General features: G+C 43.4%; 2 protein-coding genes across 3 annotated transcripts in view; one reads left to right on the forward strand and one right to left on the reverse strand.

The window, feature by feature from the left end:
* Positions 1–12,399, reverse strand: part of LOC135500008 (islet cell autoantigen 1-like) — a 41,817-nt gene extending 29,418 nt beyond the window's left edge. Inside the window, exons 1-2 of one of the 2 annotated variants that reach the window (XM_064791123.1) lie at positions 12,382–12,399; positions 762–853 (exon numbers count right to left, since the gene is read on the reverse strand). In XM_064791123.1, coding sequence (XP_064647193.1) covers positions 762–766 — 5 coding nt within the window. In that variant the 5' untranslated portion in view covers positions 767–853; positions 12,382–12,399. Of the gene's footprint in view, positions 1–761; positions 854–1,470; positions 1,514–12,381 lie in introns of those variants that run through there. The other variant, XM_064791122.1, reaches the window with a different exon arrangement.
* On the forward strand, positions 9,091–12,408 carry LOC135500010 (uncharacterized). The gene is made up of 3 exons (XM_064791132.1): positions 9,091–9,242; positions 9,837–9,991; positions 10,300–12,408. The coding sequence occupies exons 2-3, from the start codon at positions 9,845–9,847 to the stop codon at positions 12,235–12,237; spliced, it is 2,085 nt and encodes a 694-aa protein (XP_064647202.1). The 5' UTR covers positions 9,091–9,242; positions 9,837–9,844; the 3' UTR covers positions 12,238–12,408.
* The last annotated feature ends 87 nt before the right edge of the window (positions 12,409–12,495 follow it).

Consider the following 12,495-nt stretch of genomic DNA (forward strand, 5'->3'; position numbering starts at 1 on the left):
CCAAAAGTCTACATTTTCAAAGTTGTGTATGATTGGTACCATGTGCTACCAGAGAGGTTTTGATGCAATTCAATCAGTCGAGACGAGGCCTGGTGTTGTTGTTAATGAGATCAATAAAGCGCCACCTGTATCAACAAAGAGGATTGGAACTATAGAACCATAGTATGACCATAATATGAGAACAATTCCATTTTTATTTGAAATTTTGCAATGTTACTTTAACTGTTTCACGTTCAGTTTGTCAATGTCAGTCAGAGCAAGTATGGATTAAAGATCTATACTTGGTCAGAGGCATTTGCTTCCCATGCTTTTTGCATGTTTTGAACAGTACAATAGTATTGTCAGATTAGACAGGTAAATGCTGGTCAGCATTTCATTTTACAAGTAAAATAACAGTTCCTTTTATGCCAGTTTACACTGACCAGTTTGTCTCAAATCACTTTAGTACATCAGCGGACTTTGTATCAGTAAGAGTTGGTGGGAGCTGTTCAGAGAGACTGTAGGGACCCTTCTCGAAAAAGGGTCTAAGGCCCTTTTGTATTCTGACAGATCATGGCAAATGGTTGTAGAGAGACTGTGATGTCAATACCTCAAGAGATTAAGAACGCATACATTTAACCCTTTGTTCCCCGATCGTCCTATCCTTTGCGCTGACATCGTGTGCTGTTAGCCGTCTCTAAGGCCTCCACGGACTCGTACAAAGTCAATGATAATGCACGAGTAGCAAAGATTTGTGACAGATCGACAATAAAGCTACTTACTTCATTTTGATGTGTTTATTTGTAATCCTTGTGACGTGAAAATACAACTGGCACTTATTACACTTCAATCACAGCCCACACAGGAGACAACTCTGAAAAGTGATAAAAGATAATTCAGAACAGAAGCTTGAGATGACAGACGAGTGCTTGCTAGTAATGTCATTTAGACAAGACATAGTCATCATTAGTGAAGACATAGTCATCATTAGTGAGGAAGATATATTGTAAGCTTGCCAGGCGACACCCTTGATATGTTATACACCATCTAAGCATCCTCAGGCCAGTGATGACTGTGTCTCCTCCCGATCTCGAGTCCAGTTCACGCAGTTGTGACTGAATTAGTGAACGTATTCTTCCGACTGAGATTGTAAAACTTGCACCTCCAGTCTCTCAACGATTGCGACTGTCTTTTAAGAAGGGCTGTGACTTGCACCCTCTCCTCAAAGATTGTTTGTCTTCAGGTAACATGCCAGAGCTCACTGACAATGCATGTATGATGAATGTACATGTATGATGTACACACGAATATACAGTAGGTTTAGAAAAGGTGCCAGGTGGTCTCAAAAATTGCGATTATCTAGAGCGCGTGCAGAGTTTAGGGTAGTGTAATTGATATTTATGGATGGTTATCAACCCCTTCTTTCATTATTGGCATTTAATATATAATTTTGGCGGCTCCTAGTTGAAATATTTGCAAAAATCAGTGTACCAAACTAAGAACTTGGAAGAACGTCCGCCATGTTGAATTGGTGATGTTGTTTACGTGGGATGCCGATTGATCACGGAAATTGCCGAATAAATCAGCAGCAGACGACGCGAATTTATCAATTTCATTAATATTCTTACATTCTTGGCCGCTTTCGGGACCATTTTTCCACCTATTCGGGAGTTATATCAGGTTTTGTCGATCTCAGTTCCAAGCTGACAGTTACTATAGACGTAGTCACAACCTGTAGGTCGACGGCGATTCGATAGCCGTGCACTGTGATGGCTGTAAACTCGGCTAGGGGCCGTCCCCAACTGTAAGGACAGAAATAGTTATCAGGTCAATTATGTTCAACAAGCGCCGACATGTTTCCTAGATGCCATATAGCGAAAAAATAGTTGAGATGACTCCATGTTTTCACATCCAATAAAGAAACTAAATGCATTTGGCTATCTGAAGGTGGTAATAGCACCTCAGTGCAACCTCAATGTGCTCACGACGTGACGAGAGCAAATCTCACGGGTGGGGTGGAAATCCGCCATAATGCTGACATCGTCGGCGCCAACAACTATTTCTTTGACTCTGCCGGAGTCTTCAAAAACAATTGATTGATTGACTGACTCTGACCCTGGTGTCGTCGATTTTTAAATAGTTTAAAAAAAGGCCATTCAAAGGTTGAATCAACTGCAAAGATAATCTTTTATATCACTGAGGTTTATAAATACGATATGTTGAGAAAAATCTGTACAACTATCGAAATATACGATTACTTGGAACTATTTCGGCAAATCACTTTGCCACATGCGCGACCTTGTCACAATTGCGGCGCGCTCGTTTGCATACCGCATATAAAATGCGAATAAAATCACGATTTATCATGAAAGCCTTGACGGTACAGCGCTTAGAGTGTTTGACTGTGAATCGGCAGGTCACGGGTTCGACTCCCGGTGCATATGTCGGAGTTTTCTCTTTTTTTCTTCTTCCTTTTCTTGTTATATAATCATCCATGTACACATGTCGAAATTTTTATAATTATCATTATCATATACCCTGCACCCAAACTTTTCAAACTGCAGCACATTCTGATTCCGGGCGTTCGAGTACTACCGAGGATGGTTGTTCGAATCGGCAGCTGGTATTTTCAAGGATACATTGGGGCAAAAAAAGTATTAGTGTCGGCCTTGTAAACACGATCGAGCAGCCAGGACTGATTCGGCCAGGCTGTGACTGTCTCATCTCTCTCTCCATGTTGACAACTTGGCAGAGCAGCCAGGACTGATTCGGCCAGGCTGTGACTGTCTCATCTCTCTCACCATGTTGTCAACACGGTGGAGCAGCCAGGTCTGATTCGGCCTGGCTGTGACTGTCTCATCTCTCTCTCCATGTTGACAACTTGACAGAGCAGCCAGGACTGATTCGGCCAGGCTGTGACTGTCTCATCTCTCTCATCATGTTGGCAACACGGTGGAGCAGCAAGGGCTGTTTTGGCCTGGCTGTGTCTGCCTCATCTCTCTCATCATGTTGTCAGCACGGTGGAGCAGCCACGACTGTCAAACAGTCGCGTGAGCTCACTAGAGCTTGCACTTACATAATAGTATAAAACTAAAATAAATATAGTATGTATATATATATACGTATGTATGAATGTTCTGACTGTTTCCAAGATGTCATCTTGAAAAGATTCTCCAGCAATTTTGAATAAAGCCAATTGTTTGAATTAAATTGCTGACTATTTTGTCTTTATTACCTTCATTGACATTGCAGTACGGGGATGCAAAATGCTGCGTAAGATTATTGTTCATGAAGGACAAAGCGGGAAGGAAGGATTACAGCAAAGCATTTGGGCTTAAATATTATGGATGCATTGTCTTTGAAAAGACAACGGAACAACCACCCCACCAGAATTCGTCTGCAAACAAAATAATTAAAATCCCGATATTATCAAACATCCTTCAACAGCCTCCGCCTTGGAACTGAATGTGCTCTCCTCTATAGAGAGGTGTTCCAGATGACTGAGGACATTATAATGATTGTCCTTCATGGAGTGGATGTCCTGTGTAACCAGTAACAGAGCTGAGGCATCTAAATTATCATATAGGTCTAATAGAATAGGCTGCATGAGAAGAGATTTTTATTTGAAATTAGTGGTATGAAATTGATATAATCTAAAAATGAAAATACATGTTAAAAAATTATCATACATGATGTAAGATATGAATGAAAGCAAAATAAGAAAAAGAAAAAAACATCCCAATGGCGGATTCGAACCCACGCCAAAGGATGCCCCCAGATCGCTGAAGAAGTGTGCGCGGTTGAGGCTACACCACGTGACCATGATCAGCCAATCAAACTCCGAGAATTATTCTCCGTGTCAGTTTTGTTTGGGAATTATAAATTCGCGACCGGGCTAGTTCGCGTACTTTTAAGAATAATGGTCATATTTCACACAATATTGGAATGAATGAAACCAAATGGCCTCTGTGTGATACCAACGGGTCTTGGCTATAAATAGAACACACTTTTGGATCCTTGTACCTTGATTTGTCCGACTATTGAACGTTACATTTTTTTGGTCGAAGTAGAGTTCGCCCCCCAAACGGGCTAATTTCGCCATTAGCCTCTTGTTTGGGTTGGGGTCAGAGGACCAATTCAGTGGGAAAAGGTGCAAATCGACCATTCAAAGCAATGAGGGACATAGTTTATTGCTATAGAAAACACAAACACTTAATGAACAAGCTGGAGGACATTTTTTTGTTCACAAGGAGGGGGCGAACTTGCCCCGAATGGAAGGGGCGAATGTGCCCCACGAGCACTTTTGGGGATTTTTGGCGAAGAATCCAAATGCTGGCATAAAATTGTATCTTTTATTCTACATCAGTCAGCTAAACATATGATATAGGAACAATATTTAGGACTTTAATGCTACATGTCAAAAAACGATTTTCACTTTTGGGGCACAAAATTAACTTATGCTCCTAAAAATCAATCCGGATCGGATAGATGCATAAAACTTTGGTTAGAAGATGCATTGTGGATTTGTTCGTGTGAAAATCACGCCAGGATGGTGGTTTTCGAAGAAAACGCAAATGGCGAACGTGCCCGGGGGCGAACTAGCCCGGGCGTGCCTACATGGACCAGAGATCAGTTTTATCAGGCCCTTCCAACACTAATGAGCCAAAATCTGACTAGTGGTAGTGATATGATACGTTGACACAAAGTCACACCAAAAAATTACCGTCCTTTGGAATAAAGCGGTTAATTTGATTACAAAAGTTCCTTTGGAGATGACTCTGATAACTACAAGATACCGTATGAGGTCAATTGGGAAGAAATGGGTCGATTTAATTTTTTTGCAACCAAGTCCATGACACACGCCCAATGGGTTATCACTTTCACACCTGTAAACTATACTCTGGGCTAAATATCCAACGTTATCGCCATTCCACTTTCATTACCGCTGGATTTTCGCAGCGCGCCCACTGCGCCGCTTATCTATAGTACGGTTAATAACACATCGTATGTTTCGGCGGGCAGATTTGCACGTGTTCCCGAGTTTGGATTTTACTGTTGACGCACTATTTTGATGAAAAATTCGTATAATTAAGGCCATTCAAATGTTGTTGCCGGCGACAAGTAACGAGATAAGGTAGGTGCCATTCTGATTTGTTCCGTTTACAGCGTTTTTAACATTTCGTGCTGATACAAAACATTGAAGCAATGGCGGCGCGGCGGCGCATGCATGCAGGCGCATGCTGATGCAGGTACGACGATGTTTTGAAAATGTCGGGACTCGGCACAGACAAATTACCGAGCCAAATGTTGTACCCTCTTCTGCATTGAGCCTATCGTGTGATCGATTTTTAATCCATTTGATTTATACGGTATAGGTGATGAAGCAGTGTGTCATGGACTGGGTGTCAGCATTGCTTGTCAGACATGGCGCTCGGTTGAATTGAGTCTATTCAGGTACAGGTGTCCTGGCTGGCTGGCCGCAGTGTCTATTCTCAGACGGTAGAGTGGGCCACCCCGGTTTGTGTCCTTATCGCAGATATTTTCCCCGTGACTAATTGCCTAACTCAGATTCTGAGTTTGGCAGATTTACATTTAATGTATTTTGTACACCACTGTATTGCCAATGAGATAGGTAACTTTGCAGAAGGTGTATCACATGGGAGTAGGTAAGCTATAAAAAAAGATAGTACTTTTGTTAAAAACAAGACAAAACAGTTTTCCTCTGTCCAGTAATATTGTCTAAGACCTGTACTCTTATTCTAGCATAAAAGTTATTTGATGAATAGACACTGATAGGTAGAAATGCCCCAAGGAACAAATCTGAAACTTCCGCCCCACGGGGACGAAAGATTAGTGTACCGCCCCACGGGGACGAAATATTGGTGTACCGCCCCACCCGCTCGTCACGTCATGAGCTCATTGATCTGCTGAACCGTGCTGAATATATGTAGTGGCTACGGCTCCTGCCATTCCAATTGTACGGTAGCCAAGTGGTCTGAGGCGCTGACCCGATTGGTTTTTCTTTTTGCGCTGGTTCGAACCCCACCGGTCCCCAACGACTTGAAATTGAGCAACTTCAACATGTCAATACACGATTCTGATAAGACAACCCAAGGGTTTTATTTTCGATTCCAAATCCTAGGGTCCTCTTTATTCTACATATGAAGTGTGAATACCCAGGTCTCTATGGTAATTTAGTTCTAAGCAATATCCCAAGGCATACTTAACGGGAGTTCACGGGGTGTTTAGCTAAGCTATCTTTAGAAGCCATGATAGTACCTTTGATAAAAACAAGACAAAACAGTTTTCCTCTGTCAAGTAATATTGTCCTAGACCTGTGCTTTCATTCTAGCAGAAACGTTATTTGATGAATTGACACTGACAGGTAGAAATGCCCCAAGGAACAAATCTGAAACTTCCGCCCCACGGGGACGAAATATTGGTGTACCGCCCCACCGGGACGAAACATTGGTCAACCGCCCCACCCGCTCGTCACGTCATGAGCTCATTGATCTGCTGAACCGGACTGAATATGTAGTGGCTACGGCTCCTTCCATTCCAATTGTACTTCGGTAGCCAAGTGGTCTGAGGCGCTGACCCGATTGGTTTCTCTTTTTGCGCTGGTTCGAATCCCACCGGTCCCCAACGACGTGAAATTGAGCAACTTCAACATGTCAATACACGATTCTGATAAGACCACCCAAGGGTTTTATTTTCAATTCCAAATCCTAGGGTCCTCTTTATTCTACACCCAGGTCTCTATGGTAATTTAATTATAAGCAATATCCCAAGACATACTTCACGGGAGTTCACGGGGTGTTTAGCTAAGCTATCTTTAGAAGCCATGATAGTACCTTTGATAAAAACAAGACAAAACAGTTTTCCTCTGTCAAGTAATATTGTCCTAGACCTGTGCTTTCATTCTAGCAGAAAAGTTATTTGATGAATTGACACTGATAGGTAGAAATGCCCCAAGGAACAAATCTGAAACTTCCGCCCCACCCGTGAGATTTGCTCTCGTCACGTCATGAGCACATTGAACTGCTGAACCTTGCTGACTATATACTGGCTACCGCTCTGTTTCATTCATCTTCCAAAATTCTCTCTTCCAATATTATGACAACGATGTTTTACTCCATGTTGCAGTTTTGTTGGCCTCTGAACACAGGATCGAAAACGTTCGTTGTTAAATCATACAATAGGTGGCAGCAGAGACATCTGTAAAATGGATAACTTGCCATCTTTTCAAAGGAATTCTGAACCTTCAAATTCTAAAATCTGTGACATGGATACTTAGCCATCCTTTCAAAGGAGATTCTGAACCTTCAAATTCTATCATCTGTGACATGGATAACTAGCCTTCTTTTCAAAGGAGATTCTGAACCTTCAAATTCTATCATCTGTGACATGGATAACTAGCTTTCTTTTCAAAGGAGATTCTGAACCTTCAAATTCTAAAATCTGTGACATGGATAACTAGCTTTCTTTTCAAAGGAGATTCTGAACCTTCAAATTCTATCATCTGTGACATGGATAACTAGCCGTCTTTTCAAAGGAGATTCTGAACCTTCAAATTCTATCATCTGTGACATGGATAACTAGCCTTCTTTTCAAAGGAGATTCTGAACCTTCAAATTCTATCATCTGTGACATGGATAACTAGCCTTCTTTTCAAAGGAGATTCTGAACCTTCAAATTCTAAAATCTGTGACATGGATAACTAGCCATCTTTTCAAAGGAGATTCTGAACCTTCAAATTCTAAAATCTGTGACATGGATAACTAGCCGTCTTTTCAAAGGAGATTCTGAACCTTCAAATTCTAAAATCTGTGACATGGATAACTAGCCGTCTTTTCAAAGGAGATTCTGAACCTTCAAATTCTAAAATCTGTGACATGGATAACTAGCCATCTTTTCAAAGGAGGACCTTTAGGTTCCAACATCTGTGAAATGGACAACCACTCATCTTTTCAAATGAGAAGAGTCTCAAGACCAAGTAAGTACACTATAGTTATATATTTTTTTGGGGACATTCCATCAGTTGTCTTGAAATTGCACATTCGTCTTTCTTTCAGATCGTGGAATGTCCCCTGTTGTTTTTCTTAATATGCCAGGCACTTTCATACCAGGCTCTTCGCAACCGTGGGAAATGTCCCGAAAAGCGAAGAAAGATTAAGAAAAGTTTTTAAAAGCTTTTTAATCTTTCTGTTGATCGGGCGCAGGACAATGGAGGGGGAATCACAGTCGTGTAACAATATCGGGGTCCCATCATCTTGGGATTTCACTTGGGATATTTCGAGTGAGGATACGGCCCGGGGCGTGGCGCCTTGGTGTGAGAGGGCCTACAACCCATCCCTTTCACCTATTAGGTTTTATCGTATTAAACAGGGGAAGACATCAGTCTGCACTTGCACTTTATTTTGCGTTGTGATATACATGCATTTTTATATCGTATTGCCTTGCGTCGGTATAATGTATTGAAATGTTATGATCATGCGCCGTGGAGCGTCTCCCTCGTGATCGAGAGGTCGATGGTTCGACTCCCGGCCGAGTCACTGCTTCAGTTGGTTCTCCAACGAGCATGACTGGTTGAGTTCAATGAGTACTTCGTAGTTGCTCTTTGAATCCCCAGGAAGTTATCTGGGAGACTGAAAATAGTGATCATCCAAAAAGTCACATCATTATCCTTTTGTTTTTGTCGTTATCGTGTTTTTGTATGAGTATGTTTTGACTGTTAGTGTTGGCCTTTGATTTAGGTTTGGGGATGCCTTCCCTTACTTGGCATCGATAACAGTTTGACAACATCGTACATCGAGATTCCCAAAAGTTTGGGGGGGGGGGGGGGGGAGTGATAGGCCTCTTTTTCATAACCACAAAAAGATCAGGCCTGTTCCATATCTGATATAAGGTTTGTCGCTTATAACAGTTGCCATATTATAAGATTATCATATCAATTCACCATTCACCAATTCCCGTCCTTCTCAATATAGGTCTCGTATAGTAAATGCGTTTTGTGTTCGTTGACGATTTGATTGTGTTCAAATATGCCAAGGCGTTTCAACACACAATGTATAACATTGCATTACGAGTATATCAGATAAAAGCAAACTGTTTTCTTATTCGGACGAAACCAGCTTGGTAATGGACATTACCATAATCTAAGCAGACTTTACTGTAGACTTCACAAATCTTTCATCATAATAACCTCAAAGACTTGGAGAGGCTGATCGGCAGAGGTTGACACCATTTAGACATTAGACGAGGTAAGTGATGGGTGGCTGGGGTTTAGACAGGAAAGGCCTAAACCACACTAAGACTAGGCCTATTTGACGAACGTGGGCGACGTGGTCCTGGTCCATGGTAACATATATCAACAGGATACAGGCATGTGACCTTTTATTCAGCATTTGTAGCAAGTCTTTCAGTAACTATTACTTTATTGAGGCCAACCGATTCTTTTGGTAAGATCTGCTGAATATGACGGTTGGGGCAGGTGGTTAACCCAAAGACAAAGAACAAAATGTAAATGAAAATAAGGTTCTGGCTCTCAAGAACAACGTTACAACTCTCCTGATTACATCAAATCAATGGCAAGGAAAGTCCAAGGTTTTTCAAAGAGTCCTGTGCTTCTGCGTTCTCAATCTCAGATGGACATGTTCTAGTGTCGAACGGTTGTCGTATCCATATTCATCCTGGTCATGGTCGGTAAGCTGTTCCTGCCTTACAGGTTCTGGATGGCCAGAACTTCGCACTCAGGTCTGCAACGTCTGGGTTTACATTCTTGTTCAATAGGATGGCGTTGGCAATCATGGTCGTGTCAAATACATTTACTGACACATTGGCCTTTGCATTTTAAGGCACCACGATGTCGCAGTTTGACCTGTTACGGAGTGAGATCATTGAGAACCTTCAGTGCCCAATTTGCTATGAGAGCTTCACTCAACCGAAGGTGGCCGGGGCATGTCAGCATACCTTCTGCCAGGAATGTCTCAGGAGCAATGTAGAAAGACAGGTTAGTTTTTGTGTGATGCCGAATCTGCTATGAGAGCTTCACTCAACCGAAGGTGGCCGGGGCATGTCACCATACCTTCTGCCAGGAATGTCTCAGGAGCAATGTAGAAAGACAGGTTAGTGTTTCTGTGATGTCGAGCTATGGGAGATTTACTCGACCCAAGGTGACTGGGGCATGTCATCATTGGGAAATTAACACTACGCTGGCAAAGCAGCTACTGTTACTGCTTGCACCAAATAGGGCATTTCGTGGATGCATGATCCATCAAATACACACAACTGTAGACAATTTGATTTTCCTGATTGCAGGTTCGAGAAGGCGACAACTTCTCTTGTCCTCTCTGCCATAAGGGCTGCACCATGCCGCCAGGGGGGATTTCGGGTTTACCTGATAACTTCTTGATCGCTAACATCTCAAATGTACTCTCCCGGACACTGCGGAGACGGTCACTGTCAAGAACCAGCAGTGAAGTGACGGCAGAGCACCAGTGCACGTCGTGTAAAAGCGCGGGAGTTTCCACAGCTACAGCAGCAGAGTTCGTCTGCGAAACCTGTGAGAATACACGTCTGTGTGTCAAATGTAAAGCCACACATGGAACGAATGAGATAACCTCTGGACATAAGATTGTCCCGATCTCGGTTAAAAAGAACTTTGGTGTCTGCGAAAAGCATCCAGGCCAGGGACTGGAGTTATTTTGCTTGGAGTGTGACAAAGTCTTGTGTGAGTTGTGCAAACCAGGTCACGCGGGGGAGAACATCGCGGAGTTAGCAGAGGTCATCAAAGATTTAAAAACCGAACTAACAGAACAGATTTCAGAAACAAAATCCACCATCTTGAATGTTGTTGCCGAAGAGCACAAAATGGTTGACATTAGGAATGTTATTTATGAGGAAATGGGTGGTTTGGTGCAGGAAGTCGAAGGTCATGCAGACTTGTTTAAAACAGCAGTCGAAAGACAAAAACAGAAGCTTATTTCACGCATCAAAACAGCTTGTGATGTCACGGATGTGTGTGTCGTCATTTCCGATTTAGAAGGCAGCAGACAGGAGATGGAAAATGCGACGGAACGTGGGGAGGTTCAGATGAAGACCAATGTTACTACCCTGGAGGACATTAAGAAGATCAGAAACTTGAAAGATGAGATGAAGGAGTTACAGTCGAATCTGAAGAGTATTGACTACGACCAATACAAGGAACGACTGGCGAAAATGTCTTCATTTGAACCTTGCGCTGCTGAAGTAAACATTGGTACTCTCCGGCAGCCAGACCTGGTCGTGGCGGAGCGGAAACCCCAAGTCATGCAGAAGGTCGAAGCAGAAGAAGCTAGGTTCACCACGAAGTCGTTCCGAAAACTTCTCAGTCTACACTTCCCTGTCAATCTTCAGTGTCATGACGTCAGGAGTGTGACGTATCTCCCTTATGAACGGTTCGCGGTGCTTGCAGCAGTACCTGGCGAGATTGAGCCTGCAGACAGAAATCCTCTCCTCTCCCCATGGGTGGAACAGGTGGACACCATCTTCATATCGCAAGCAGGTCCGGATGGAGTTTGCCATGTCTGCCGAATGATCAGCAATGGTGTCCGCCCAGCAGAGGACATGGCTGTCACCACTAGAGGCGAACTGGTTGTAGTGCGCAGAGAGAAGCCTTACATCAAGCTCTTCGATCCAGAGAATGGGAACAGTCGATCCATCAAAATAAAAGACGACCTAGATGGTCCGTGGTCCATTGCTGTCGACAGCAGAGGAAGATTCCTTGTACTAGATGGCTGGCCTGAGTGCCATGTCTTGGTCATAGCAGAGTCGGGAGAGCTCCTGCAGATGCTGAATGTCGAGGGGGAGCATTGGAGGATTGCCAGCTACGGCATGGTGCTGTACTCGTGTGGAGAGTGGGAGATCTCTGCCTATAGGGTCCAAGGCGATACAGTGGAGAAGAGTATGTCATTTGAGCACGGCGTGGAGGGCGTGTTTACTGTGACTGACATCTGCACCCTCAAGGATCACGTGTATGTGGCAGGCCGGGCTGGTGAGGGCGAGGTCGGGGTGTTTGAAGTGATAGAGGCGGAGCGTGACGGAGTCAAGGCCTGGGAGATGAAGGGTCTTGCTCTTGTCGATGGAAAGGGCGCAGAGTTGGGCTTGAAGGCGGATGGCTGGAGGGTAAGCATTGATGTTAGAGACAATAAGCTCTTGTTGGGTTATAATGATCACCTTGGGCATGTTGCCTTGGTCACGCTTGTGCTTGTAGAGTAATTATAGGAACAACCATGGCGCCTATCTTTATGATCACTTGACTGGTATTGGGTGGGTCATCACGAGCACAAACCGAGCAGGTCAGCAGAAGCCGCCTAAGCTTGTTGAACTCAAACTGTGTAAATAATGAAAGATTAGACCTACCTGAGAAATAAAGAACTGTAAATGATACTCAAGTGTTTGCTGTTTCTTATGCACACCGATCAGGGCCCCCCCCCCAAGATGTATCGAACGTGGTGATGAACGCTCTCCATCATG

Source organism: Lineus longissimus, chromosome 15 (genome assembly GCF_910592395.1).
Source record: "Lineus longissimus chromosome 15, tnLinLong1.2, whole genome shotgun sequence".
Lineage (NCBI taxonomy): Eukaryota > Metazoa > Nemertea > Pilidiophora > Heteronemertea > Lineidae > Lineus > Lineus longissimus.